The sequence below is a fragment of the Oreochromis aureus genome, linkage group 20 (assembly GCF_013358895.1).
Source record: "Oreochromis aureus strain Israel breed Guangdong linkage group 20, ZZ_aureus, whole genome shotgun sequence".
Lineage (NCBI taxonomy): Eukaryota > Metazoa > Chordata > Actinopteri > Cichliformes > Cichlidae > Oreochromis > Oreochromis aureus.
The window spans coordinates 34,544,238-34,571,605 of NC_052961.1; the positions used below are offsets into that span (position 1 = coordinate 34,544,238).

Consider the following 27,368-nt stretch of genomic DNA (forward strand, 5'->3'; position numbering starts at 1 on the left):
TTTTGACACATATGCTGCTGTTGGACTTTCTAATGAGCACATAATCTAATCTGCCAATCATATACAATGGTTTCACCAAACCTCTTTCACTGGAGTTTTCCACTGTTTCTTGGTTTCTGATGCACCACTTCAAGCTGTTGGCAGAAGTCACAGACTTCTTTGGGTTTTTTATCTTTTCAGTATCTTTGTATCACAGTTCTGTTCTCTAGTTCTGTTGGGGGTTTTGGGGCTCTTTATAGGTTAAGATGGGTTTTGGGATTTAGCTCAACTGTCTTCGTTCTTTTTTCCTAGTGCCTATGAGTCTTTATCTCCATTTCAACCACAGGAAACCCGAACTGTGTGCTTCCCAGGGCTCCAGGACCATGCCTTGTGTTGCTCAGCTTGGGAAACCCACAAACTCTATTTATGTTCTTAAGCCCCCCAAATCTCCCCAGACTGTATGCTGCTAAAGTTGTTCCCCCAGACACTGAGGCTGTGCCCGGGGCCTACCAACTCTGGAACCCTGAAGGTCCTAAAACCAATGTAGCCTCCAGTCTTCCGCAGCCCACAGAGGCCGCTCCAGTGGTGCCCCAACAACCGCCCCAGACTGCCACGGATCCAGAGGCTGGCCCAGACTGTTGCAGACCTGGAGGCCGCCCCAGTCTGCTGCGGCCCACAGAGGCCGCTCCAGTGGTGCCCCAACAGCTGCCTCAGTCTGCCGCGGGTCCAGAGGCAGGCCCAGCCTGCCGCAGACCCAGAGGCTGCCACAGCCTGCTGTAGATGCAGCGGCTGCCCCACAGGCCACCTCAGCCTGTCACAGATCCAGAGGCTGCCCCAGGCTGCCGTGGACCACAGAGGCCGCTCCAGTGATGCCCCATCAACCGCCCCAGTCTGCCGCGGGTCCAGAGGCAGGCCCAGCCTGCCGCAGACCCAGAGGCTGCCACAGCCTGCTGTAGATGCAGCGGCTGCCCCACAGGCTACCTCAGCCTGTCACAGATCCAGAGGCTGCCCCAGGCTGCCGTGGACCACAGAGGCCGCTCCAGTGGTGCCCCAGCAACCGCCCCAGTCTGCCACGGATCCAGAGGCCGCCCCAGTCTGCTGCGGCCCACAGAGGCCGCTCCAGTGGTGCCCCAACAGCTGCCTCAGTCTGCCGCGGGTCCAGAGGCAGGCCCAGCCTGCCGCAGACCCAGAGGCTGCCACAGCCTGCTGTAGATGCAGCGGCTGCCCCACAGGCCACCTCAGCCTGTCACAGATCCAGAGGCTGCCCCAGGCTGCCGTGGACCACAGAGGCCGCTCCAGTGGTGCCCCAGCAACCGCCCCAGTCTGCCACGGATCCAGAGGCAGGCCCAGCCTGCTGCGGACCCGGAGGCCGCCCCAGGTTGCTACGGAGCCTTTGCTAATTTCGTTTCTGTGCCAGCCTCAGACAGTATGGTTTCCGTTTCTGCCAGGTCACCAGAAACCTGATCTGTGTGCTTCCCAGTTCTCCAGAGGCCGTGCCTTGTGTTTCCCAGCCAGCTTGTTCAAAGACAGTTCAAATACTAAGAGTAGGAGAGTAGCACTGTCAGACTTCCTTGGGACTGTTGCCCTGTATTTTGAATTTGATGGCAACAACATTTGAGAAAATGTTTTTTACTGTGTAGCATCTGCTCTTCTTCTAACAAAAATCAGTAAATGTCTGTGAACTGAGGAGATCAGCTGCTAGACTTTTGGAAGAGGACCACACTGATAACAAGTCAGATAACAGAGTGTGTTAAAAGACATTCTATTTTCTCTGAGCACAAATGCATTTCTTGTATTTTAATCCTAATGTAATATATTCCTTGTAATGTGTTCCTGGCTTCGGCCCATTTTAAATGAGTCTGGGCTCAGAGAAGATGGCGGCATTTACAGTATGTTCTACTAAATAAAATTATGTTTGAATAAAATGTAGCTAAGCAGCCTTATTGACGTTGCGTACAACTACACTTCCCAGCATTCACTTGGTGTGCGTTAACAGCCCTTAAATGAATTTTCCCAACTATATTTTTAAATAAAATCCATACAGTAATCATTTATTGTTGTAATAAAACTACGTTGAAGCAAAAATATTACGTAGATGAATATAAAGATTTCCCCGGTGAACCATTCTGTCCATATGACAAAGCGGAAGTGACGTCTTCTTCCTTTCCTCCATTAGGTGAGTGCGTGGTGAGGTCGCGTTTTCTTCGGCTCTCCATCATACCGGTTAATTTAAAGCTATTTTTTGACTTGTCTTTGTCCAGATTAAGCTAAGTAACTTGTTTTTATTCATTCATTTCCAGATTGCAACCATGGGCCGCCGACCAGCCCGGTGGTAAGTCATTTTCTTACCCCGCTTGAGCGAAGGGCCGAGCGAGTGTTTCAGCGGAAAATGGCAGCGGCTTCTGCTCGGCGCCATGTGCACGGCGCTGGCCTGCCACCGGGCCTGAGAAATAAGAATAAAAATAATATGTGCTATAAAACGCAGCGTTTCCGTCGTCTTACACTGTGAACTCTATTTAAATGTTGTTCACAACGAGCCCTGTAAAGCAGTCCGTTCACGGGGCATGCTAGCATGGTGCGATAACGGTACCTAGCTAAATGCTACTACTTTCAGGCCCAGCCAGAGTCTGTTTGAAACCGTGAAAAGACTTAAAAGCTCCGAGTCACAGCTTATTGTGGTATTAAATAATTGTCTGACCTTGTTATAAGCCCATGAACCTACTGACTGTGAGAGTGCTCACTGCGCGGTTTCTTTTCTAAATGTATTGTTGGTTTTGATTTAACGGCTGTAAAACAGGAAATATCCTGATCGTCAGTGTGAATCAGTCTCAGCTGTGTGTTACTGACTCCAGTGTAGTCTGCAGCTAATGCCGTATGTTCTCCTGTTTGTCCAGGTTCGAGTTTAAAACACCGCTGCTGGGAGAAAACACTTTTACATTTAGCTGTTAGTTTTAGGTAGACGTGTTTGAGGTCAGACACACTTTGTTTCTATCCTTCAAACAGGTTTTGCTGATGACCAATCAGATAAAAGAGACAATTATCGTTTTTGAAGAATAATTGGTTACAGCAGTCACAGTCAGTGTCAGATGCAGGTCAGACATCACAGGATTTTGTGTATCTGTACAAACAGACTCTGGCTGTTTTAGTTCTTCTCTCATTGACTCGTCTTTCCTGCTCTGACATCATAAACTACCCGTCTGGGATTACAGTGAATCAGATGGTGTTACGGCTGCGTAGCCAGCATGTGATTGATGTGGTCCAGTGTGCTGGCTGAAGGGTTGGGGATGTGTTAGATTGTCCACCTCCTACACAAAGATTCAAAGCGGTCAGTGTTGGTGACGTGTCTGTTTCCTCTCACAGCTACAGGTACTGCAAGAACAAGCCGTACCCCAAGTCCCGCTTCTGCAGGGGTGTGCCTGGTACGTTCTCTCTCCATGTTTCCTGTTTCAGTCTGTAACACTTCAGTGGGACCATGTTCAGGTGAAATCATGGTCACCCATCTGGACTAAATTGTCACAGTGGGCTGCCGTGAGTCCTGCAGCTTATTAAGCCGACCGGTCCCGCTGCGGTGCGGTTCTGGTGTGCAAAGGCTGCAGACAGCGACTCTTTGGTTGTGTATGTCCTCAGCTGGGAGGTGCTGAGTACTTTAAGGGACCACTGAGACAAAATCCTGCTGTGTGGCTCACAATTACTTAGTTGGTCATCATGGTTTCCTTTTTTAAAGCCGCTTTTCCATTGGTACCTACTCAGATCGGCTCAGCACGGTTCACCACAGTTTTCCATTTGGTCATAGTAGTACCAGGTACTATAAAGGTACCCGGTACCTTTATAGTACCTACTTAGCCCGGGTTCCATACGATCCAAGCAGGCACTAAAATGTGACTTCGTCAGACTGCAGGCCACCGATTGGCTGGTCAGTAGCGTCACGAGAGCGCTTCATTCCCCGAGTCTTGACGGCGTGCCACAGACCGAGTAGCAGGTCCGTTCTTGCCTCCACGTCCACCTTTGTTGGAGTGTTCGTGTCACACATTTATTCAGGATGTGTTGCTATGACGACAGCCGCACGTTAGGTTAGGTGACTCCAGCTGATCCGAGTAGGCGCTGATGGAAAAGGCCATAAGTTGGTCTCGCTGATGCAGACGTGTTTCAGTGTTCTTATCCTTCCTCCTCTTCTGTTCTCCTCAGACCCCAAGATCAGGATCTTTGACCTGGGCAGGAAGAAGGCCAAGGTGGATGAGTTCCCCCTGTGCGGCCACATGGTCTCTGATGAGTACGAGCAGCTGTCATCAGAAGGTGAGACCAGGAGCCACGACTAACACACCTGTTGTTAACGTGTGTGCTTTCTTGTTGGAGCACACTTCGGCCTGTGAGTGCCGTTTACTGATGAAGACAGTGAGACGATGGCTTCTCTGGTTAAAAGGCCAGGTTGCTTTTAAACGTTTTGTTAGAGGTGAAAAAGTCTGCAGGTTTGTTACTCAGAAGAAAAGAAGACAGCTGAATGAGCCAAGTCTCGTTTTCCAGTTTAGATCACTTGCTGTTCCCAGTGTTTGTTTGGGGGGGTCACTGATTACTACTGTGGGAAACTATTATTGTATAGCTGTGAGATGTTTGTAACCTAATGTAACAGCTTGTATATTAAATATAAAAACTAACCTAGTATATGACACATGAAGACACTGCACATGTGTATATGAGGAATGAGCCAATTAAACTGGGCTACAGCTGCTTACTGGCACCAGGACCGTTAAACTGGGCTCATCACAGGTTCAGTGCATTAGGCAGATACACTTGGTGCTAATGCTAATGTATGACTCGTCTGTGGAGGGTCTGCTGTATCACAGCACTGCACAGTGACGTTCAGTAGAAGCCTGTGGCTAACAGAAGGAAGGCTGCTAATGTTAGCCACGCCCAATACTCAGTAAGGAAGCATCCACTGCTGCCTGCATGAGTGCGTTACTGTTAGAGGGTGCACTGAGCCTTGTAGCTGCAGTGTTGGGTCTTAGGGGAAAATAAAGGCGGCTGTGGTTCCAGGTTAGAACAGTGAAGCTGGTCTCGACCGCGTTCGAGTCCTGGTGTCAGACTTCAGAGCACAGCTCTCACTCGTGTGGTGACCTCAGTAAACCCCTCCCCCCTCAGTTTGTCTGGCTCGTATCTAATAAAGCTAATGCTGCAGTCAGTCAGGGTTGTTGGCTCGGGACTTGTGAGTGTCCCCAAACTGCAAACACAAACAGCTGTGCCACTAACTTCATGCATGTTGTGCTTCAACCCCTGTAGCTCTGGAAGCTGCCCGTATCTGTGCTAACAAGTACATGGTGAAGACCTGCGGTAAGGACGGTTTCCACATCCGCATGCGTCTGCACCCCTTCCACGTCATCCGCATCAACAAAATGTTGTCCTGTGCTGGAGCTGACAGGTGAGAGGCTGACTGACACGTAGCCCTGCTGCACTGAGCGCAGTCTGGCTCATCCTGTAATCCTCTTGTTTTGTGTCGCGCAGGCTCCAGACTGGAATGCGTGGTGCTTTTGGTAAACCCCAGGGCACCGTGGCCCGCGTGCACATTGGTCAGGTGATCATGTCCGTGCGTACCAAGGCCCAAAACAAGGAGCACGTGGTGGAGGCTCTGCGCAGAGCCAAGTTCAAGTTCCCTGGTCGTCAGAAGGTAAACGCTCCCAAAGCTCCTGCTGTAATAAAAGTAAAGTGACGTGAGACCTCTGCAGCTTATTAAGCCGACCGGTCTCGCTGCGGTGCGGTTCTGGTGTGCAAAGGCTGCAGACAGCGACTCTTTGGTTGTGTATGTCCTCAGCTGGGAGGTGCTGAGTGCATTAAGGGACCACTGAGACAAAATGTGTCTTCATCAGGGGCTTAGTGTAAGTAAGTACTGAAAGGCTGAACCCATGTCTTTGCTCTCGCCCTCAGATCCACATTTCCAAGAAGTACGGCTTCACCAAGTTCAACGCCTGTGACTTTGATGACATGATGGCCGAGAAGCGTCTGATTCCTGATGGCTGTGGGGTCAAATACATCCCCAGCAGAGGCCCTCTGGCCCGCTGGAAGGCCCTGCACGCCGTCTGATGCAGCTTTCTGTGCCCACATAACCAATAAAGATGGCTTTGATTACAAAAGTGATGAGGTCGTGGCTTTGAGTCTTCATCGAACACAAAATCACACATCAAGTCTGGGGGAGGTTTTCTAACGTGGTGTTCAGTTGAACTTGAGACTGGACACATTAATCTTACCACTGGTGTTACAAGTTATACTGAAGTGTGAGCAGTGTGTGAGATCTGTGAGGATCATTACAGATCCAAACCTCTATAACAGTCCGGCTGCATAAAGTCCCACACTAACTGTTTCATGGGGCTGAAAGTTGTACCTTTAATTCTGTTAATTTACAGCTGAGGAAACACCGAACATGCTTTGGACTGTAAAGGTAACATGATGAAAGCCTCGTCTGTCTTCACTCTGTGCTGTCACACAGAAATGACATGAACAGGTATCCACATTCATGTATAGTGATACTCAAACTGAACACAGGTGTTTGGTGGATGTTACCTTTTCTGACAGGTAACATCCTTTTGTCAGGTGGAGCTGCAGCTGTACTGTAAGCACCAGTTTAACCAAAATAAGAAAGTTGTAACATTAAAATAAAGCGGCTCAGTAGGATGAGTCCTCTGCAGTGATCTGGCCTCGTTAGCAAATGCACAAAGCAGACAGTCCTGTGACGTGCCCACACTCTCAGCACAGTTTGACTTGTTGCTGCGTTTCAGGTAAAGAGTTTTAAAATGATTTTATTTAATTATTGATGAGCAACGCTGCTGAAGCATCAGGGACAGCTTAATGTGTTGGCAAATTAGGATTAGAAAATGTTATTAAAACATTGCTGTGGTTATTTCAGGGGTGTTATGTCCAGCAGGTGGAGCTACTGTTTCTGTTTTTAAGGAGACCAAATGAAGGTCCTGGTTCAGCCCGAAGCAGCTTCACTGCTGAATGTAGTTCAGTGCTCACTGTTACGCTTCTCGTGGGACATTTCTGTGAAAACGTGTTTTTACCGCTGACAGCACGTTGGTGGAGTACATAACGTTTGTTTGCATCCATCTGTTTGGCAGCGGTGTGTGTGTGCCTGCTTCATTCAGACTGACCTGTCTGCTGGAGACCAGAGGACAGTCTGCAGGTTCTCCTGTGTTTTCCTGGCTGTTCTCCAGCTTCCTCCCACGGTCCAGAGACATCTGGTTAGTGGATGGGACTAACTGGTGATTCTAGATATCCTGTTGGAATCACTGGCTGTGTAAAAACAACCTTTATTTGTCAAATACAGAGTACATGTAGTGCTTGTGTCCGAGCTGTGCCGTTCCAGGTCCTGGTTTTTAGCATGGGGGGTCTAGCATGGACCCTACTGGATATTGGGTGGATACGGCTCCACTTCCTTCCACTGCACAACAGTTTCCCATTGGTGGAACCAGTGGGGTGGAGTATCTGTGTCTATGTGCAATTGGTTTTTTAATGTATGAACAGGAGTCCACTTTAGTATCCACGTTCACCCTGGGGAAAATCCAGTGGCTGGTCTGGATTCCAGTGTCTGCTGGTTTTACAAACTTTCATCACAGACATCCTGCAGACCCACTGAGGCAGCAACAGAGGTGCAAGAAGATTACAACGAAATGAAATATAGTATGAAAGTCTGGACACTAGTGGGAGTGGACACTTCATTGCATTCAAGTGATGGCTGGTTTCACCTGTGTCTGTATGCCACGCCGTTTCTCCACTGGTAGCTTGTGCCAGGTGTTGGACACTGGCTGTTGGTCAGCACCAAAGACACAGTTCACAGGTCCGGACTTCCTGAGTGGGAGAACACCGTGTGATTATTCCACAGCTGGGCCCAGCTCCACTGTGTTTTTACTGCCAGCCCTCCTTAATTTCACAGATGAATACAAAAATATTTCCAATGATACGGCTCAGCACTAGATTTCTTTTTTAAAGTGTTTAAAGCTCTTTGACTACATGTGTGTTTTGCTGTGCGTACACCACCATGCTGAAATAAATACAGAATAAGCACCGTGCAACGTTTTAATAACGTGTGCATACATGTCCTGCTACTGCAGCCTGTGATCTCCTCCATGCTCCTGAACGTGGCATTACCGAGGAGCTCGCATACCTGTGCGACCTGTGGAGGCTCCAGGTGTCATCCCAGATTCCCAGCAGGGACACTGATCCAAGTTAGAAACAGGAACGCTGAGGAGTGAACCACGTCAGGTGCCTCCACCTGTAAAGCTGTTCCTGTTTCAGGTTTCTCAGTGTTGCCCCTCTAGTTTTGCCCCCTGCTGTTATTTTAGACTTCTCCCACAACTCCACCCAGTGCTTCCTGCAGAAGTTCTCTGATGACTCTGCAATAGTCGGCCTCATCACTGATGGGGACGACAAGGAGTACAGAGGACTGACCCAAGACTTTGTGGACTGGTGCCAGCTGAACTTCCTCCAGATCAACACCAGTAAAACCAAGGAGCTGGTGGTAGACTTCCGCAAGCACAAACATCCTCCACTGCAACCACTGAACATCCAAGGTATGGACATCAAGGCTGTGGACAGCTACAGGTACCTTGGTGTTCATCTGAACAACAAACTGGACTGGACTCATAATTCAGACGCCCTCTACAGGAAAGGGCAGAGCAGGCTGTACCTGTTGCGGAGACTCAGGTCGTTTGGAGTGGAGGGCCCACTCCTGAAGACCTTCTATGACTCTGTGGTGGCCTCAGCCATCTTTTACGGTGTGGTCTGCTGGGGCGGCAGCATCTCTGCTGGGGACAGGAAGAGACTGAACAGGCTGATCCGAAGGGCCAGCTCTGTTCTAGGATGCCCTCTGGACCCAGTGGAGGTGGTGAGTGACAGGAGAATGGCGGCTAAGCTGTCATCCCTGTTGGACAACATCTCCCACCCCATGCATGAGACTGTGACAGCACTGAGCAGCTCCTTCAGTGGGAGACTGCGGCACCCACGGTGTGGGACGGAGAGATTTCGCAGGTCTTTCCTCCCCACTGCTGTCAGACTCCACAACAAAGACTTTAACTGATCAAACACATCCACACATGTGCAATAACACTAATGTGCAATAATCTCTTCTGGCATCGTTGTATTTTTACTCAGTTGTATATAGCATTTGTATTCTATTTTTATCTTATTGTATATTTTATTCTATTTTATTCTACTGTATATAGTATTTTATTTTATTCTATTCTGTACAGTTGTGTACTGTATTTATTCTTATTTTATTTTATTCTAATTTTTGCTTCATAACTTTTGCACTTTCCACTTCCTGCTGTGACAAAACAAATTTCCCACGTGTGGGACTAATAAAGGTTATCTTATCTTATCTTTAACACCAACAGCAACAACCAAGCAGCTCAAACTGGTTAACAGTCCTTTCTGCTGTCTAATTGACCAGATCAATATCTCTGATTATGCTCTGTTTAAAGAGTCTTCTTTTAATGTTTTGGAGCAGTGTTCACGTCTTTAACCTGCAGGTTGTCTTAAACTTCCCACACCTGATCTGTTCATCTGTGGGCCCGTGGACTGCTTCACTTCCCTTTTGCCTCCACACAATAAATACTTAAGTCATATATCTGTAAATAACCAGGCAGGTTTGTGGTGTTTTTGGTCTTCTTTTTTTACTTTGAAGTATTCAAATGTTAATGTTTGCAGTGATTTTCCTGATAAAGACTTGATCTCTTACAAACAGAAGAAAGTTTTTCACAGCAGCAGATTAGCTCCAGCTTCCCTCTTGTAGTCCCTCCTACAGGAAACAGAGTGGCAGAGCTGGCTTTGAGTTTCAGTCGAAAGACGGGAGCAAGAAGCGAACACACCCTACAAGTCCAAGAAGTCCCGGAGCTGGTAAGCTGTAGTTTGGCAAACCATAGAAGGAGTGAGCCCAGGAAAAGCCGTCTCAGTGGAGAGTGTGACCTGTAATCTGATGCTGTGAGTGTGTTTATGACTACAGAGAAAACAGAGCGGCACTCTCCTATACGCTCAGCTGTGTGTCCGGGTTAAAGCAGTGTACCTACCGCTGGAGCTCACATTACAGCAGCTGGTACAGCCTGCTGCACACACGCTGTAGTTTCATGTTTCATGTTTAACTAACAGCTTTAGACCTAGCAGAGCTGAACTAGAGTCATTTCTCCATGTTTCCCATGACGTCAGGATCATTTCAGCCCTGCGATGGTCACTGCTCCGTGTTTTTTCACCTTTAAGTTCTGTTTGATTTTAGGATTTTATCGTCTTATTTTCTGGAGTTTTGCTTCTTGTTTTCAACATTAGTTTCAGATGTCTGCCATGGTGTTTCCATGATTACTTAGATGTGTATTTATTTTATCTTGATTAATGCAAAACATCTGTGGCTGAGGGGGGACCTTGGACAGACCTGGACTTGACGTGTCAGCTCTCATCTTCAGCTCTAAGAACCTGAGTGGAATTGTCCCTTAAGAGGACCCACTGCTGAGCATGTGCATCATCACGTGAGCCAAAGTGTGAATATGGGTGTGGGTCATCATCAGCAGGGGTTTCGGGTGAAACCATCGTGACACACAGACTGAAAGCTAACTGGCTAACATAACAAAGTTTGCTGCATTTTATGTTATTTTGTCTGAAAGTAAATATGAGTGGACTTCATTAATGAACACACTATTAGTTATTTATGTGAAAACATTTTTAAGGAGCTGAAATGGTAACAAATTTAAGAAACACAGACAGAGGACACGGAGCAAACATCATCTCCGTGGGCAACAAGTCGTCAGGAGGAATTGGAGAAACGAATAGTTTTAAGCAAAACAGGAAGAAACAGGAAGTTTCACTGCTGAGTCAAACAGACAACCATGAGAAACAGGAATAATGACAGTTCATGTTTACGCACAAACAACAACAACAACAGCCATTAGATTTGTACTGGTTTGCTGTTTACTTCCTTTTACCAATTAAAATACTTCAAATTAAAAACCTTTATTACTTATACAACCCCAGCTCCAAAAATGTTGTTCCCAAATCAAACACAGAGATGGTGAAACACCATTAGAGGAAAATATTCTGGATTTGATGGCAGCAACAACAAACTACCCTCTTCTTTGCACCATCAGAGATGCAGTGCTCTGTCTCCTCTTTAGTCCACATCTGAGTTATGTTCACATCAAAGCTTCCATCAAAAGTGTTTTTTTAAACACCAAACAAAGGTGAATTTGTCCCGTAGCAGCCCTCAGCTCGTGTGTTTCATCATGTTTCTCGATGGTGACTGTGCTTCCTTCCAGCTGTGGGCCATGAGTCTGTCTCTCCTCCTGCTGCTCGCCCTCCTCGTGGATGTGACTGATACTAAAGCTGGTTCAGATTTTAGGATCTGTGCCTTCAACACACAACACTTTGGTGAATCCAAGTCAAAGAAGAGTGATGTTATGGGGACTCTTGCCAGGGTAAGGTAAAAAGAGAGACTGGGTAAGAGTGCTTGTGTTCTTGTATTTGGCTCGCACAGCTGAGGGACAGTGTCGTGGTGCTTTAGTGGACGGTGTAAGGAAATGAGGTGTTATTTTTCTGCCATTTTTATTATTTCATTTTACTATTTCCAGTTTCATTATTTTGTTATTGCTATTGCGTCATAATCATATAACAAGCATTTGCATTGACGCATTTATTGAAGTATTGATATTGTATTCATAGGTTTAAACATATTGGCACCCAATTAATTAGTCTTTATTACAGGTCCAGTAAGAACCACTTTAAACTGTGGAGTTGAATCTATAACCCGAAATGCTTTTGAATCTATAATCTTAAATGTTTATATGCAGACTGCATTGTAAAAGAAAGGCCCTAACGTTGAGTATACTCTGTGCCAAAATGAGACAGGAAACTGCAGGTTTGCAGGGCAGGCCTTTTGCAGGAAGTGAAACCGAAAGCAGAGTCTGAGTGCAAGTTATTTTGAGCAGGTTATGAATAACCAGGTTATTCTTTATTATCTTTTATTCATTTAAGCATTTAAGGACGAGACACACATACAGTTAGTGGGTTCATTTATAGGTGAAAGTTTAATCATATTATGCTTGTAACTGCAAGTGTGCCTGCAAAAGTACCGTTTATTGCAGAACGTGTGCCTGATGTTCCAGACAGATAGGCGAGCGTCCGGTGGCAACAGGAAGCACCTGCGATGATCTTTTCAAACTGTGTTAAAAGTCATTGTGGTTTTGATTTGACGTATGTTTGTATTGTTTATTTGACGCTTGAGGGGGCGTTCTAATACCCCGATGTATAAAACTGTATTCTGAAGTTTCGGAGATGAGATTTTGATGCTGTCTGCGTACAGGGTCAGCTCATTCTCCCACGCGTGTGTTTCATTAAAATCATCGTTTGACTCCACCTGGCAGGGTCAGTGTGTTATTCCGATCTCCTCCACCTCGCTCTCCTCAAAATGAACCTTAAAAACGGTCGTCACTACAGGGCTGTAGCTAATGGGCAGACTAATAAACTGATAGAATTACTCAGTGAATCAGTAAAAATGATTTGTTTAGAGAAACTTGTTTCCTGTTTGAATGTTTGTTCACCAAAATGTGAAATTAACCGAAGCAACCAAACAAAGGCTATGAAGACACTTCCATGCAGTATCATTTAGCACCACAAGGTGGCGCAGAGTCAATGCCAACGCATTCTAATTTAGAGCGGTGGTCTGGGCAAAGGACAATATCAGGCAGGACCAAAAAGAACAAATATAACAAATAGTTTTAGGGATGCAGGAAATTTTTATTTTATTGCAGGTGACCAGTGGGACGAATAATGAGTGGCTCCTCTGTGTGACCCACTCCCACTCACCTTTTCATGGCTGTGCTGTGTCTCCATTTCAGATCATCACACGCTGTGATGTGTGTTTGCTCCAGGAAGTGAGAGACAGTAAAGGAAAAGCTGTACCACTGCTGCTCGACTCCCTGAAACAGTGATTATTCATTCGCTTACACACACACAGACCCACACACACACACACACACACACACACACACACACACACACACCCACAGACACACACAGACCCACAGACCCACACACCCACAGACACACACAGACACACAGACCCACACAGACCCACAGACACACACACAGACACACACACACACAGACCCACACAGACCCACACACACACACACACCCACAGACACACACAGACCCACACACACACCCACAGACACACACAGACCCACACAGACCCACAGACACACCCACAGACACACACACACACAGACCCACACAGACCCACAGACACACCCACAGACACACACACACACAGACCCACACAGACCCACACACACACCCACACACACACAGACCCACACATACACCCACACACCGACAGACACACCCACAGACACACACACACACACAGACCCACACACACACCCACACACACACAGACCCACACATACACCCACACACCGACAGACACACCCACAGACACACACACACACACAGACCCACACACACACACACACACACACCCCACATACACCCACACACCGACAGACACACCCACAGACACACACACACACACAGACCCACACAGACCCACACACACACCCACACACACACAGACCCACACATACACCCACACACCGACAGACACACCCACAGACACACACACACACACAGACCCACACACACATATTATTGCATCACTTTGGAGGTTAGTGGTTTGGACTCACTTAACTCCTAAATGTTTATACTTAACAACTAACACGTGTAATGACTGGATCTCCGTCCTGTCTGTGCTGCTTCACTCTCAGGTTTGACACCAAGTATGAATATAAGACTGTGGCCAGTGAGAGACTGGGCAGGTCTGAAACATACCAGGAGCAGTACGTGTTTGTGTACAGGTGAGCTACACCTCTGTGCAGGTAAGTGCAGGTAGAGTAACAGTGTCTGGCTTCACTGAACCCGAATGTGTGCAGGACGGAGACGGTGATGGTCATGGCCCAGTATCAGTACCCTGATAATAAACCAGGAGATGTAGACGCTTTCTCCAGAGAGCCGTTCGTTGTCCATTTCAGCGCGCCCACCACAGGTCGGTCCCCGATGCTTCCCTGTGACAGAATGGAAACATTAGTGCTGTTGGATAGATTCTCCCTCTAACCCTCATTTCCATCCTCAGCTATAAAGGAGTTTGTTCTCATACCTCAGCACACCACGCCCTCCAACACCACCAAGGAGCTCGATGCCCTCTATGATGTTCTACAGCATGTGAGAAAGATGTGGAAAACTGAGGTAAAGGCTCATTTTGGCATCAAACAGACAACAAGTCAATAGCACAGGTGTTACATGGTGACGGCTGTGTTGTAATGGGCAGAATGTGATGCTTCTTGGAGACTTTAATGCGGACTGTGGCTACCTCGCTAAGAAGAACAGGAAGAATGTGCGCCTAATTACAGACAAGAGTCTTATTTGGCTCATCCCAGACGACACTGACACCACCGTGCGATCAACCACATCCTGCTCCTACGACAGGTAAACGCACGTTCCCCAAAGCTTTGATTCAGGAGGGTTCCCAAGATTTCAGGGTCCCTGGAGCTTTTCAAGAAACAAAGTTTCTTTTGATTTAAAAAAAAGGTACATTGTTGTTTAGTGCAGCTAATACGCAATATTTTTAAGTAAATGTAAGCAGACTATAGCAGACTTAAATGTGACCGTGTGAAAGAAATAGGAAACATGAGTAAATGTGTGCTGCTCTCTGCTTGTGCCAACAGGATTGTTGTGAACGGGGAAACCTTTCACAGAGCCATCGTGCCTGCTTCAGCCAAACCGTTTAACTTTCAAGAGGAATACGGACTGACGGAGGAGCAGGTAACAGTCTGTACCAGTGTGTGTGGACTGTACAGAAACACACACACCTACAGAGTGTGTTAAACATGGACTGGGTGGAGAGATGTTGACACTGGCTGTTCTTCCTGTGTTTTTCATTCAGGCACTGGGTGTCAGCGACCATTACCCGGTGGAGGTCCTGCTAAAGGTCAAGGATTTCAGAGCCTTTCTTGGGGGCTCATCTATTACCAGTGCAAACCAGTTTATGACTTTGTTTGTCCTAAGCAATGTTGCCTTTCAAATATTGACAAGGTAGTTAAATAATAAACCTAGAGGATGAGATAGGTCTGTCTTATAGCCAAGTTCATGAACTGAGGAGAACATGCGGAGCTGAACTTTCCAAATACCCCTGATGTTGGTCTTCAGGTTAAAAAAGATAAAATTACACAACTATTTACCTTCAACAATGTCTTTGACTATAGTGTACAATGGCCGAGCTGTGTGTGTATGCGAGACTTCAGTGTTAGGCTGCAGATTCGCTCCTCCAGTTTATGGCAGCTGGACCCAAAGTGTTGAAAGATCAAATGCACATGATTTGTAAACTGTACACACAACTGACAATGAAAGTTTCTCACCTGCTGTAAATATTTGTGAGTGTATTTATGGTGTAAAAATCGTCTGAGGCCAGGTTTGTTTTCAGTGCAGACACATATGTAAACTTCATATTTCGCTGTGTTTCTGTTTGTTTTTTCAGCCTTTAGTGCAACAGGACAGAAAGACCAGGGGCCCGTTCTTCGTACCTCGCTTACTACATCCAAGATCAAATGACACATCCAAGATCAAATCATCGCGCTAACTTTGAGCTCGCTAATCCGGTTCTCCGAACACACCTGTTGTTGACGATTAGTATAGCTGGATGAAGTAATCTGAGATCACTGGGTGGCTTAAAAGGGGCTACGATCGATAGTAGAAACATTGATCGGCAACCCTGTGATTGGTCGGCGAAGATGTCGAAGGAGCGCTCAGTATTTCACGGCAGCAGAGCAAGAACTCTTGATTGAGGGATTTCAGGAGTTTCAGAGTTTAATTAAAACGCAGGGGAACACTGCAAAGGCTGCAAAAGCAAGGAGAGAGGGCTGGCAGAAAGTTGCTGACAAATTAAACTCGTAAGTGATCCATGATATTACATTATATCATGTGATATTATATTATACCACATTATATTATATTACATCATATCCTCTTTCACATTAGAGCCACAACAGGACCCACTAGAACATGGGAACAAGTAAAGTGAAATATAAGAATATTCCACAGAATGGTAATATTTATCACTTATATTGCTTTTAGTCTATGACAAGAGACCCTGGAATAATCTGTTTGTTTGTTTATAACAGCAACCAAGAAAAGGGCAGAGCAAATAAAGACAGGTGGTGGTCCTGCACCCCTCGTCACACCCCTTTTTGTACTGTGACATTTATTGACATTGTGGGTTTTTTGTGTGTGTAGTTTGACATAACACTCCATCACTTTTACCTGTTCCCATGCAAGAGGTGACTGAAGCATGCACAGTAAGTCGGGAGTAAGTATATACAGTACAGTAAGTATATATATATAGAGAGAGAGAGAGAGAGAGAGAGAGAGAGAAGAAAGTAAATAATACCCTCACGGAGAATCGATATCTCTCTATGAGCACACCGTCGCGCTGAGCTAAAGGATCCTGTCTATCCCGCAATATACGCTAAATTCTGTAAACTCTCCTTATCAATCTTGCACCTTCCTTGCTCGCGTACAAACGGACAGGACATGGCTGCGACAGACTTCCCAAATCCACCTTCGCTTTTATAGTCGTGGTCTCTCATCTTGATTGCACGAAGTAATTTACTATACTCTAAAATATGAATTACATCTGACATGATCTACTACATGTAATAGAATGATTAATAGTACATTTCCTTTTTTCGGAAATGACCTGTATGTATCTGTATGAAATCAATAAAAGAATCAAATGCTGCATTATCTTTAGTTACATTGATAATATTTATTTATGGTAAAACAGTGGCGAAATATCGCTGTTGCTTTCATATAACTGCAGCGGACATACCTGAGTGGCCGCGATCTAATCCTGTTTACATAAAGTAAACCTGCTCCCGAGCAGGTTTACGCTTACGGATCTGTTGCTATGACAGCAAGTCCCAGATGAGCTTCGGAGAACCGAACGATCCAAGATCACGCGAAATCGTCAACATTCAAATCCGGCTAACTTACTTAGCGAGGTACGAAGAACGGGCCCCAGGAGTAAGCCATGCAGCACACGGCCTCAGGGTCGAACGCAGGCCTAAAGGCCGTAACCTTTAGTGTGTTCCCAGGATGAGCAGGAGAATTTCTAAATACGTTTCCTTTCTTGTTTCTGTTCGGACAGCCAAATTGGGCTTTTCTGCTCCTGCACACACTATTAAACTGTCATTGATTCCCATTATTGTGTCATGACCAGCTTCTTGTGATAACCACCTGCAGTGGTTGTTTCTTATTCTGAGACATGAAGACAGCTGAGAAAATAAAGTGCTTCGGAAATCTCTTTGTTTCTAAGAAAGTCATAAATCACTTTATGAAAACGTTTCCTACAAACGACACGAGGAAACAAAGCAGACGTAGACGATAAGGGACGCACATCGTGGTGTGAGGGCCCCATGCAGAGCCTGTGGGCAGTTTGCAGATCATCATGGTACAGCTGTGTCAGAAATATATGGACGACTGCTCTGTGGGCTTAGATCCTGCCTTAGACAACAAGCTTCTGTGTTCTTACATATTCTCAGAATCCTCGGCTGTGCAGCAAAAGACTGTTTGATGAATTCTGAGTGAGAAGTTTAAAAAAGAGGTGCATAGCTTTGGTCTGCGTACAGAGAGCGTCTGTATGTGCTGCTGCTGCTCTGATCGTCGGCCACAGAGACAAAGTGAAAACAACGTGTGAAAACCTGAAAACTTTGACAGCTGTCCGCACTTTCATATTTGTTTGATCGTCTTTGTTTTCACACTTCCTGCTGAACTCCGCTCCTTTCCCAATCGATCAGTATTAGACAGACGCAGCGTGTCATACACGCCGAGCACAACCCGAACAGACATGCTTCATTTTTCTTGCTTAATATACAAACAAAGCCTCCCAGTCTTTGTTTTATTGCAGCTACAGAGCTTGTCGTTTGTTACACTGACATGAAAGTGTTGGCGCTACATGAATGTGAAGTCGTAACTCTGATAGACCCTCACCACAATGTTGTACTGGAGCACACACAGCACCTCACTCGCTCTCTAAATCACACGTGCAAAATCAAATCATGTAGTAATAATCAGCTTTTAATCAGCACCATGGACGACAACAGCAATCCCAGGCTGTGGGAACGTCACATAAGGTCACACCACGATGTCTGTAAGCATGGAACAAAGGAGAATGTCCACAAACCCACTGGGTGGGTCACCTCATCCTCAGTCTGTGTTACTTTACAGTGGAACATCCACTCATATTACAGTAAGAGCACATATTAGAACAACAGTAGTAACAATGTTTCAGACTGTATCTTTTGAGCCTTGCACTCAGCAAAGTCAATGACAAAGTCGGGTCATTGTACTCATCCTGTTCTCTTCTCTCTCCTCTTTGAGCACCATTTTTCTCTTTGCTTGCTCAACATGAAATAAAATGCTGCTGTGCTGTTTAACTACTCTATAAGACGAAACTGTCGCATGGTTGACATCAGCAGGTCTGCAGGAATTTTGCCAAATTCCCAGGCAAAATTCTTTGAGGATCTAATTGTTCAGAAGGTACCAGTACTATATTTCCCAGCATGCATCTGTGCCATCACAGCTTTCCTGAATAGGTGTATACTTTAATCCGTGTAGTGTAAAATAAGTCAGGACAGATTTGAAAATAATCCTGATCAGAAGAACAACGTGTACTGTATAAAACTATGACACAGAGCAGAACTCTCATAATGTGGTCACATTACATTACACACTTATATTAACAGTGTTATGTCAGAGTCAGGGCCTTTCCTTCCTTCTGGCCTTGGAGTGCCCGGCTGACCTGTGGGATGTCGCCTGCGGCTGTAACTGTGACAGTACCAAAACATCACCGAGCATCATTATACCCTCCAAACCTGGAGCTGTAATATAGATATTACAGCTGTGTTGACTGGTTGGAAATTAGATAAGAAATCCTTTTTGTATTTCTGTTGGCGTAAACATTAGAAGATAAGAAGAAGAAGACATTTTGTGTGTCTGCTGCATGAGTTCGATTTGCCCAGACTTGCATAGAGCTGAATGTCTCAAGTCAGATTAAAGGAAACGACCTTCATTTTTAAAATATCTGATTTTATTTTTCCACACATCAAACTGCTCCAAAGCAGTGCTAGCATGCATGCATTGCACAGTATCAGGGTTAAAATTCCGTGTTATTCAGCACTTATCAGAGGCCATAGTGCAGACGGTGGTGTTGCAAGGATCAGATTTACTGTCAGTGATGCAGGCTTGTGTGTGGTGGCAGCGTGCCTGTGTTTGTGCTGAGTTTCTGCTATTTGTGTCCTATTTGTCTTGTCTGTTTGCTCTTCTTCTGCTCTGTTTATTCTGGTATGCAATCCTAACGGCGTTATCTCTGACAGAAACAGAAGCACACAGATAACAGAAATAAACCTGCACACTTACATTTTGAAAATCTACAGGTTTGTCTTTTTTCATTTTGTAAATTGTATGTCAGCCAGTTCAGTATTTCCTGATTCACTGAAACCATGTGTCCTCCAAAAGATTCAAGATTCAAAGCGTTTATTGTCACGTTTCATTGCATTTCTCTGTGCAATAAAAGTCTTTCTCTGTACAAATAGATCAAATAAAAAAAGCATAAATAAATACAATTCAATAAAACTGAGATCCATTTTTCTACTTGGTCTAATTCACTTTGTGGAGACAATCAAACAGCATAAAGAGTAGTTTAGCTGTTGGCCTTAAATAAAAACACGGCTTCTTTAGTGGAAACAGTATTTTATGGAGCCCATCAGCAAAAAGGGAACTGACTGATGTTAGCATCAGCGGGGAAAGTGACTCAGGTGGGATGCTTGCTGTGTTTTTGAACTCATGAACACCCTGAGCTCTGTGAAACATTCTAATGTTAATAAATCAGAAGATAACATGTGAGTTTATTACGCAGTTTCAGTTCTGAAATAAATGACTTTTTGAAGTTACAGTGAGCCAAGTGTCATAACTTACACAGACTTGTCGCTCTATCCTTCAGGCCTGGGTCCTCGACCACATACAGAAAAGTTTGAGACCACATGAAAAATGACAAGATCCTGTTTTGCATGGTTGGATCTTAACAAGGTTCCAGGTCGAGCTTGAACATGCAACAAGAAGGAATGTTACTGAGACAAAACATTTTGCTGAGCGTGCACTTTATTGAAAACAACGTTTAAACTGAAACAGGCTGTTTTACTGGACCACACCTCCAAAAACCCTGTAACCCCCCCAAAAGGAAATCAAAGGTCCAAACGTGAACTCAGTAAAGAGCTCCACCGTTATTGTTGATCACTTCAAAAATTCATTGCAGCATGTTTGATCCAAGCATTTCCATGAAACAGTATATGTATATAAACTGTATATTCTTTGTATGTACTGTATGTATAATCATGTCAAATCCTTCACTGGGCGAGCATCTGGCCACATGTTTGGGCACGTATCCAGCTGAACAAAAGTCTGAGGGTAAGGTTTGTTTAGCATGATAAGACGAGATTGCAGACGGACTCAAACCTATAAATGCTGAGTGTTTCTGCTGCAAGCATCAGTCTCACTGAGTCCTCTGAAACCATGCTCCGCCTCAGCAGCACGCTCTGTGAGTAGAGTCAGCATTTTTTCATTCATGTTGTTTTCTAGGCGAAGAAGATTTCTTCAGTTCATGTATTTCAGGGTAAAGTGTCACATTTTCATATTTGGCCACATTATAAATTCAGAGTGCTGCTTCTTTGTTTTTCAGTGTTGGCAGCAGCCTGTCTGCTTGTTAGCACAGGTAAGTGTCTGCTAGTCTGATTGTTTCTCAGTGTGCTTAGATTTAATATGCGTGTTAGACTAATAGCTCCATGTGTGCTTTAAAGGTGCGCAGAGAGTCATCACGTGTGGGAACCACGTCCACCGTCTGAGCTGTGGTAAGACCCAACCACTGCTCATGTTTCTCAGCGCTGCAGTGTTTCTACCACATTATTAACACAAACATGTTGTTGTTATTTATTTATTGGGGATGATCATCGAACACGAATCACGTCATAGACACACAGTGAGGTATCACGAGAGCAGAAACACTCAGGACCGACTTTAAACCATGAATACAAAACTCCACATGCTGATATCCAACAGAAGGTTTACACCACAGTGTCCTATTCCTGCAGTTTTTATTCAAATAGGTCATTTTCACATCTTTTCAGCTGCCTTAGAAAAAGTGTCCATACAGAGTGCCACAGTAGTCGTATAGAGCCAGGAGCCACACACGGTGGTGCATTACCCCCCCACTCTGAGGATAGGCAGGAGAGAATGGATGGGTGGATTTTAAAACCTGTGAAGTGTTTCAGCAAACATACGTCACACCGTCATTCACCCCCTGGAGGAACCTCCACACAACAAGTCGGCCATTGCTTCAAAAATAAATAAGTGACACACATTAGTGTAATATAATCATCACTAAGATTTGGAAAACACGCCTGTTTCTTTAAGGGATCCTTGATTTGGTTCTATGAATACAGAGTGTGTAAGACAGGAATGACATTTGGGTTGGGGAAACATACAAAGCAGCAAGTGAGTAAAATAAGACTCTGTGAGTCTGATGGCAGCTGCAGACGTTCCTGGTTGGTAAGCTCCGTCGTTGTGTTTGAATACCTGCCTCTGTGATGTCCAACAGAAAGCGGAGTGATTCGTGTCCAGGAGTCCATGTATGGACGTAGAGACCGGGACACGTGCAGTGGAGAGAAAGCTGAAGAGGTGGCCATCAATACTGCGTGCTCTCTGGAGGGCGCTGAAGACATCATCAGGACCAGGTATACGTCCCAATAAGACACCAGTATTTGTTATTAATGAATGTCACTGCTGCTGATCACCACATATAGATATGGTCCTGTAGAATAACAGGGGATGAAATGTGCTGTGTATTGTATGTATAGTGTGAAACTTCAGTGATGTGAGAGATCATGTTAAAGACGAGAATGCTTTTTGAAAAATTAGTATAAAAGAATCAGAGTGCCTTCTTTCATGGATAGTGATCGTGGAGTAAGAAATGCCAGGTTACCAGATCCAGTGCAAAGCTGGGACTGTGGGCCTTTTGCCTGAGACAAAACAGATGATTTAACTTATTAACTTTGATGAAGTTTGAGGGGAATTCCTTTTACCTTACAAAAACCCCATAATCATGTAGAACCCAATGAAAGACTGTTCTTCTCAGCTTAGGTGGGATTTCCCATGGTGCTTCACTGCTGACTCTACTTTTTATTATCTGTTCAGCTGTGATGGCAAGAAGGTGTGTGAAGTAACCCCGGCCATCTTTGCAAGAGATCCCTGCAATGACACCTTTAAATACATCCAGACCACCTACACCTGTATACCAGCAAGTGAGTCACACACCTGCTTTAAACAGTAAAGCTTCACTCAAGCTCCGAGTGCTCCACCTAATCTGACCCGAGTGCTCCACCTAATCTGACTGATGTTACTTTGGCAGTTCACCTGATAACCTGTGAGCAGTCTATGGTCGAACTGCAGTGCGGTAAGATCACGTGTGACCCGACAAACTTTAACGTGTGTTGATAACTGCCTCTCCAAGCACCCTTCTTCAGTTTTCAACAGCACGCACTGCTTTCTTTGACAGACCAGGGCCATGTCATCCACGTCTACCATGCTGATTTTGGGCGCCGTGATCCACACATATGCTCTGTCAGACGGGAGGCCTCACACATGGAAAACATCAAGTGTTCAAACCCCACTGGCAAAGTTGCTGAAAGGTACAGCTTTAACATTAATGTGATATTTTACTTTGAGTGACCAACGAGATCTTAAACATGACTATGAAGTCTTTGGTCTTTGGCACTCTCCTCTCATCTTGTAGCCAACGACACATATTTCTGAAGCTAGCAGAGCTGAAAGTATGATTTGGGTGAGCTGGGACGTGCAACCATCACTTTGTGAACAACTTTGTGTTCACAGCGTTTGCTGTCCCCACACAGCCAGGGGTTATAGCCTGGGTTTGATCAGTGTTATTAATCAGCAGTATTCATTTGGATTTATGTAATTAGTGTTGTACATCATTCTTACACATCGTCTAGTATGAGATAAACAACAAACAAACGTGTCTTTAATTTGCTTTGTCAGCTGGGGATCTTTACTCCCTACCTTTAAGTGTTTCATCTGCTCTGTGCTGCTCTGCATCCACAGGTGTAATGGGAAACGCACCTGTTCTATGAGAGCAAGCAGTGGAATGCTTGGCGACACCTGTCCTCATATGTATAAATACCTGGAGCTGACTTACAACTGTCTGAGTAAGTAGCTCAAAGGATGAAGAGTATGTGAACGGTACAAGACACAAGGGGAAGAAAAACCAGCAGCAGAGCCAAACAGGGGTCCGTTCTTCGTACCTCGCTAAGTAAGTTAGCCGGATTTGATTGTTGACGATTTCGCGTGATCTTGGATCATTCGGTTCTCCGATGCTCATCCGGGACTTGCTGTCATAGCAACAGATCCGTAAGCGTAAACCTGCTCGGGAGCAGGCTTACTTTATGTAAACAGGATTAGATCGCGGCCACTCAGGTATGTCCGCTTCATTTATACGAAAGCAACAGCGATATTTCTCCACTGTTTGTCCATAAATAAATATTATCAATGTAACTAAAGATAATGCAGTATTTGATTCTTTTATTGATTTCATACAGATACATACAGGTCATTTCCGAAAAAAAGGGAAATGTACTATTAATCATTCTATTTCATGTATTTGATTATTTCAGATGTAATTCATATTTTAGAGTAGTAATAGTAAAACACCTCGTGTAATCAAGATGAGAGACCACGGCTATAAAAGCGAAGGTGGATTTGGGAAGTCTGTCGCAGCCATGTCCTGTCCGTTTGTACGCGAGCAAGGAAGGTGCAAGATTTTTTTTTTTTTTTTTTTTTTTTTTTAAACCTGTCCCGTTTGGTTCTTTTGCCATCAGAATTATTGTCTAAAAGGCGAAGAAAGATGCCCAACGGATTTACTTTACCAAATGGACCATCCCAGCCTTGCCGTAATGGTCCATTTGATTCACCTTTATTGTTTATTTTATTTTGACTTGCTGAATACGGGACAGACTTGACTGGTGGAAAGAAAGGGAGAAAGAAAGAGGGAAAGAAAACAGCTGAGAAGAGGGACGGGGAGAAGGGCAAAACCAAAACCAACAGAATAAGCAGACAAAAAATACATATATCGATCACCTGGATCACCTGTTGAGAAAGAAAAAAGAAAGCAAGCAGAAGAAAACGAGAGTAATAAACAACATCACAATGATATATGGGAATATGACAGTAAATACTAAATATTAAACATTATTGTGCAGCACGTGAGGATCGACAGCGCACAGTGTGCTTTGAGGTAGGAGCCAAAAGGGTGTAGTTTGTGTGTGTGATCACCCGTGTGTGCACCTGTGAGCATGAACGCTTGTTTTAAAAAAGGTTCCTTCATGTAATGATCTGCTAGAGGGTGTGGGGGCCACTGCCCCGTCCTCCCAGGGCATGAAGCAGGTATGGAGGAGATCAAACTCCAGACATCCAGAGGCCCCCAGAACACAAGAGACCAAGGAAGACCAACAGAGGGGCAGCCGCGCCACTATCCCAGAAAGAGCTGAGGAGAGTCCCAGATGAGGGGTCACTCAGCAGCCGCGGAGCAGAAGCCGGGGGTTGCAGTGACGTGCCCGTGAGCTCCGCCGGCAGCCAGCTGTGCCTGAGTGACCGAGCCCGGGCTGAGAGGCCGAGGCACCCCATCCCAGGTGGCCCGGCGAGCCCCAGGCTCCAGGCCCCGATAAGCAGCCGCCAAGGAGTGAGCCGGTGGGTACCTGGGCGCCCACCCCCGGACACAAAGAACCACCAACGCACCGATGTCTGAGGGCGTCTGCCACCGGCAGGGGAAGTGGTGGGGGAGATGGGCCTCAAACCTTGGAGGGCCTGAGATGTCCCCAGAGAGGTGGCGTCTGATACCCAACCTGACATAAAGACACAGACAAACAGGCACACACAGATACAAACATCTATTCCCACCCTCATGCTCTCATATACAATTACTCAACACTCACCCAACGTGGAGACGGACATAAAGAGACGCTGTACACACAATCACACTCCCCAAGCGTACTCTAAGCCCCGGGTCTAGGTACCCTTGCCCTGGAGGGGAAACTGCGCCCAGACCCAGGTGATGTTACCCTTTTCCCTGCGGTGGGAGAAGCAGACTGCCCCGACTCCGCAGCAGCAGGAGGCCCCACATTCCAGACCCCAGTCGGACGGCCAACTCCTCCTCCTAGCCCCCCCCGCTCCAGCAGGCCGCAGAGAACGGGGGTGTAAGGAAGGTGCAAGATTGATAAGGAGAGTTTTCAGAATTCAGCGGAGATTGCGGGATAGACAGGATCCTTTAGCTCAGCGCGACAGTGTGCTCATAGAGAGATATCGATTTTCCCGTGAGGGTATTATTTACTTAACACTCTCTCTCTCTCTCTCTCTCTCTCTCTCTCTCTCCCTCTATATATATATATACCTCCCAACTTACTGTGCATGCTTCAGTCACCTCTTGCATGGGAACAGGTAAAAGTGATGGAGTGTTATGTCAAACTACACACAAAAAAACCCACAATGTCAATAAATGTCACAGTACAAAAAGCCGGGTGTGACGAGGGGTGCAGGACCACCACCTGTCTTTATTTGCTCTGCCCTTTTCTTGGTTGCTGTTATAAACAAACAAACAGATTATTTCAGGGTCTCTTTTCAAGAGACTAAAAGCAATATAAGTGATAAACATTACCATTCTGTAGAATATTCTTATATTTCACTTTTACTTGTTCCCATGTTCTAGTGGGTCCTGTTGTGGCTCTAATGTGAAAGAGGATATAATGTAATATAATATAATAAATTACTTACGAGTTTAATTTGTCAGCAACTTTCTGCCAGCCCTCTCTCCTTGCTTTTGCAGCCTTTGCGGTGTTCCCTTGCATTTTAATTAAACTCTGAAACTCCTGAAATCCCTCAATCAAGAGTTCTTGCTCTGCTGCCGAAAAATACTGAGCGCGCTCCTCCGACATCTTCGCCGACCAATCACAGGGTTGCCGATCAATGTTTCTACTATCGATGCGTAGCCCCTTTTAAGCCACCCAGTGATCTCACATTACTTCATCCAGCTATACTAATCGTCAACAACAGGTGTGTTCGGAGAACCGGATTAGCGAGCTCAAGGTTAGCGCGATGATTTGATCTTGGATGTGTCATTTGATCTTGGATGTAGTAAGCGAGGTACGAAGAACGGACCCCTGGTGCTCAGTGATCCACCTGTGATGTCAACAATAACAGGCTGCTTTATTTAGCTTCATTCTTCACTTGAAGTGTAACTGTTACAGTGAACAGCCATCCACATCTGATTGTGTGTGTTTGATCTTTTGCAGAATCTGTAGGTGCTTGAGAGGATTAAAGATCCTGCAGTAACAGTATCCTTCACTAAATAAAATACATGAAAAACAACATGTTTTTGTGTGTTTGGGACTCATCAGTGTTTTCATGTGTACTGTCATCTATATGGACCATTCACTCACTGGGCCCACGTCCTCATTTAAGGGCGAGAACAAACAGCTTGTAGAACTGGGGGAAAGTATATAGATGAGAACCGGAGGGGGCGTGTTTGGAGGCGTGGTCCCGCTCCTGAAATTCAGATACTTTATCTCCAATTTCTATTCATACTGATCGCTCAGGTCAGAGGCTACAAGAGGATCAAAGTGAAGAAATGAAATGACATTTAATCTTTAGTGCAGCAACATGACATTTATAAAAATACTAGTTTTCCTTAGAAGGAGAAATTATTTCTATTTACACACAAAAACCAAAAATGATCGGGGTCAATAAAAGTTGACCTCTTTTGAGCTATGGCACAATGAAACTGCTGCTGAGCAATGATGTGCTTTAATGTTCAAAGCACGTCAATCAAGTTCAAACTACAAAAGAAACAGACGGGAGAAAAAGAAACGATTCTCACAAAGCAGGTTTGATACAAACTGATCACAGTGTGTCAGCAACTGGAGTGAAACTCAAAGTGAACCACACAGAGCAAGTCTGGGAGATGTGTCTGAAGACCCCAGAGGTGCCAAGAGACCCGAGGACCTCAGTCAGTAAGTGCATTAAACAGCATTTTGAATACAACTAAAAATCAAACAATATCTTTTTCACTGAAAATCAACAAAGTCCGTCGTCCTGTGTCTGACTAATATCACATAATATCCTCATCTGTAGATTGAACTCACCAAAGCTCATATTGACCCTGTTATATCTCATCAGTTTTGTTCATATCTTTATCT

The 27,368-nt window shown here is 45.3% G+C and overlaps 3 protein-coding genes and 2 non-coding genes across 7 annotated transcripts; all 5 read left to right on the plus strand.

The window, feature by feature from the left end:
• Nucleotides 1-2,159: 2,159 nt before the first annotated feature.
• Nucleotides 2,160-6,105, plus strand: rpl10 (ribosomal protein L10). Its single transcript, XM_031747934.2, has 6 exons — nucleotides 2,160-2,311; nucleotides 3,340-3,398; nucleotides 4,165-4,272; nucleotides 5,254-5,392; nucleotides 5,476-5,638; nucleotides 5,896-6,105. The coding sequence occupies exons 1-6, from the start codon at nucleotides 2,289-2,291 to the stop codon at nucleotides 6,049-6,051; spliced, it is 648 nt and encodes a 215-aa protein (XP_031603794.1). The 5' UTR covers nucleotides 2,160-2,288; the 3' UTR covers nucleotides 6,052-6,105.
• On the plus strand, nucleotides 3,515-3,647 carry LOC116326595. The gene has a single exon (XR_004199935.1). It is a non-coding gene; the product is annotated as a small nucleolar RNA SNORA70 (small nucleolar RNA).
• LOC116326596 lies at nucleotides 5,691-5,823 on the plus strand. Its single transcript, XR_004199936.1, has one exon. It is a non-coding gene; the product is annotated as a small nucleolar RNA SNORA70 (small nucleolar RNA).
• A 3,668-nt stretch (nucleotides 6,106-9,773) lies between the features above and the next one.
• On the plus strand, nucleotides 9,774-15,510 carry dnase1l1 (deoxyribonuclease I-like 1). Of its 3 annotated transcripts, none has more exons than XM_031747937.2 (9): nucleotides 9,774-9,858; nucleotides 11,262-11,420; nucleotides 12,840-12,928; nucleotides 13,770-13,859; nucleotides 13,935-14,047; nucleotides 14,135-14,247; nucleotides 14,330-14,487; nucleotides 14,727-14,823; nucleotides 14,945-15,510. In XM_031747937.2, exons 2-9 carry the CDS (start codon nucleotides 11,271-11,273, stop codon nucleotides 15,095-15,097), a joined length of 963 nt encoding a protein of 320 aa, XP_031603797.2. In that variant the 5' UTR covers nucleotides 9,774-9,858; nucleotides 11,262-11,270; the 3' UTR covers nucleotides 15,098-15,510. The 3 variants fall into 3 exon arrangements, with proteins under 3 accessions (XP_031603797.2, XP_039460935.1, XP_039460936.1); XM_039605001.1 differs by having other exon boundaries at nucleotides 9,795-9,942; XM_039605002.1 differs by lacking the exon at nucleotides 9,774-9,858 and adding an exon at nucleotides 9,953-10,478.
• Nucleotides 15,511-20,543: 5,033 nt separating this feature from the next.
• On the plus strand, nucleotides 20,544-26,543 carry LOC116326593 (L-rhamnose-binding lectin SML-like). Its single transcript, XM_031747938.2, has 9 exons — nucleotides 20,544-20,650; nucleotides 20,792-20,824; nucleotides 20,910-20,960; nucleotides 21,707-21,842; nucleotides 22,303-22,409; nucleotides 22,517-22,561; nucleotides 22,664-22,796; nucleotides 23,227-23,330; nucleotides 26,466-26,543. Exons 1-9 carry the CDS (start codon nucleotides 20,575-20,577, stop codon nucleotides 26,480-26,482), a joined length of 702 nt encoding a protein of 233 aa, XP_031603798.1. The 5' UTR covers nucleotides 20,544-20,574; the 3' UTR covers nucleotides 26,483-26,543.
• The last annotated feature ends 825 nt before the right edge of the window (nucleotides 26,544-27,368 follow it).

Coding starts and splice junctions, on each gene's coding strand:
- rpl10 (XM_031747934.2), top strand. CDS start 2,289: ATGGGCCGCCGACCAGCCCGGTG. Junction 4,273..5,253: donor CGAGCAGCTGTCATCAGAAG/GTGAGACCAGGA, acceptor CAACCCCTGTAG/CTCTGGAAGCTGCCCGTATC. Junction 5,639..5,895: donor AGTTCCCTGGTCGTCAGAAG/GTAAACGCTCCC, acceptor TCTCGCCCTCAG/ATCCACATTTCCAAGAAGTA.
- dnase1l1 (XM_031747937.2), top strand. CDS start 11,271: ATGAGTCTGTCTCTCCTCCTGCTGCTCGCCCTCCTCGTGGATGTGACT. Junction 14,048..14,134: donor TTTCAGCGCGCCCACCACAG/GTCGGTCCCCGA, acceptor TTCCATCCTCAG/CTATAAAGGAGTTTGTTCTC. Junction 14,248..14,329: donor GAAAGATGTGGAAAACTGAG/GTAAAGGCTCAT, acceptor TGTAATGGGCAG/AATGTGATGCTTCTTGGAGA.
- LOC116326593 (XM_031747938.2), top strand. CDS start 20,575: ATGCTGAGTGTTTCTGCTGCAAGCATCAGTCTCACTGAGTCCTCTGAA. Junction 20,825..20,909: donor CTGTCTGCTTGTTAGCACAG/GTAAGTGTCTGC, acceptor TGTGCTTTAAAG/GTGCGCAGAGAGTCATCACG. Junction 22,562..22,663: donor TATGGTCGAACTGCAGTGCG/GTAAGATCACGT, acceptor TTTCTTTGACAG/ACCAGGGCCATGTCATCCAC.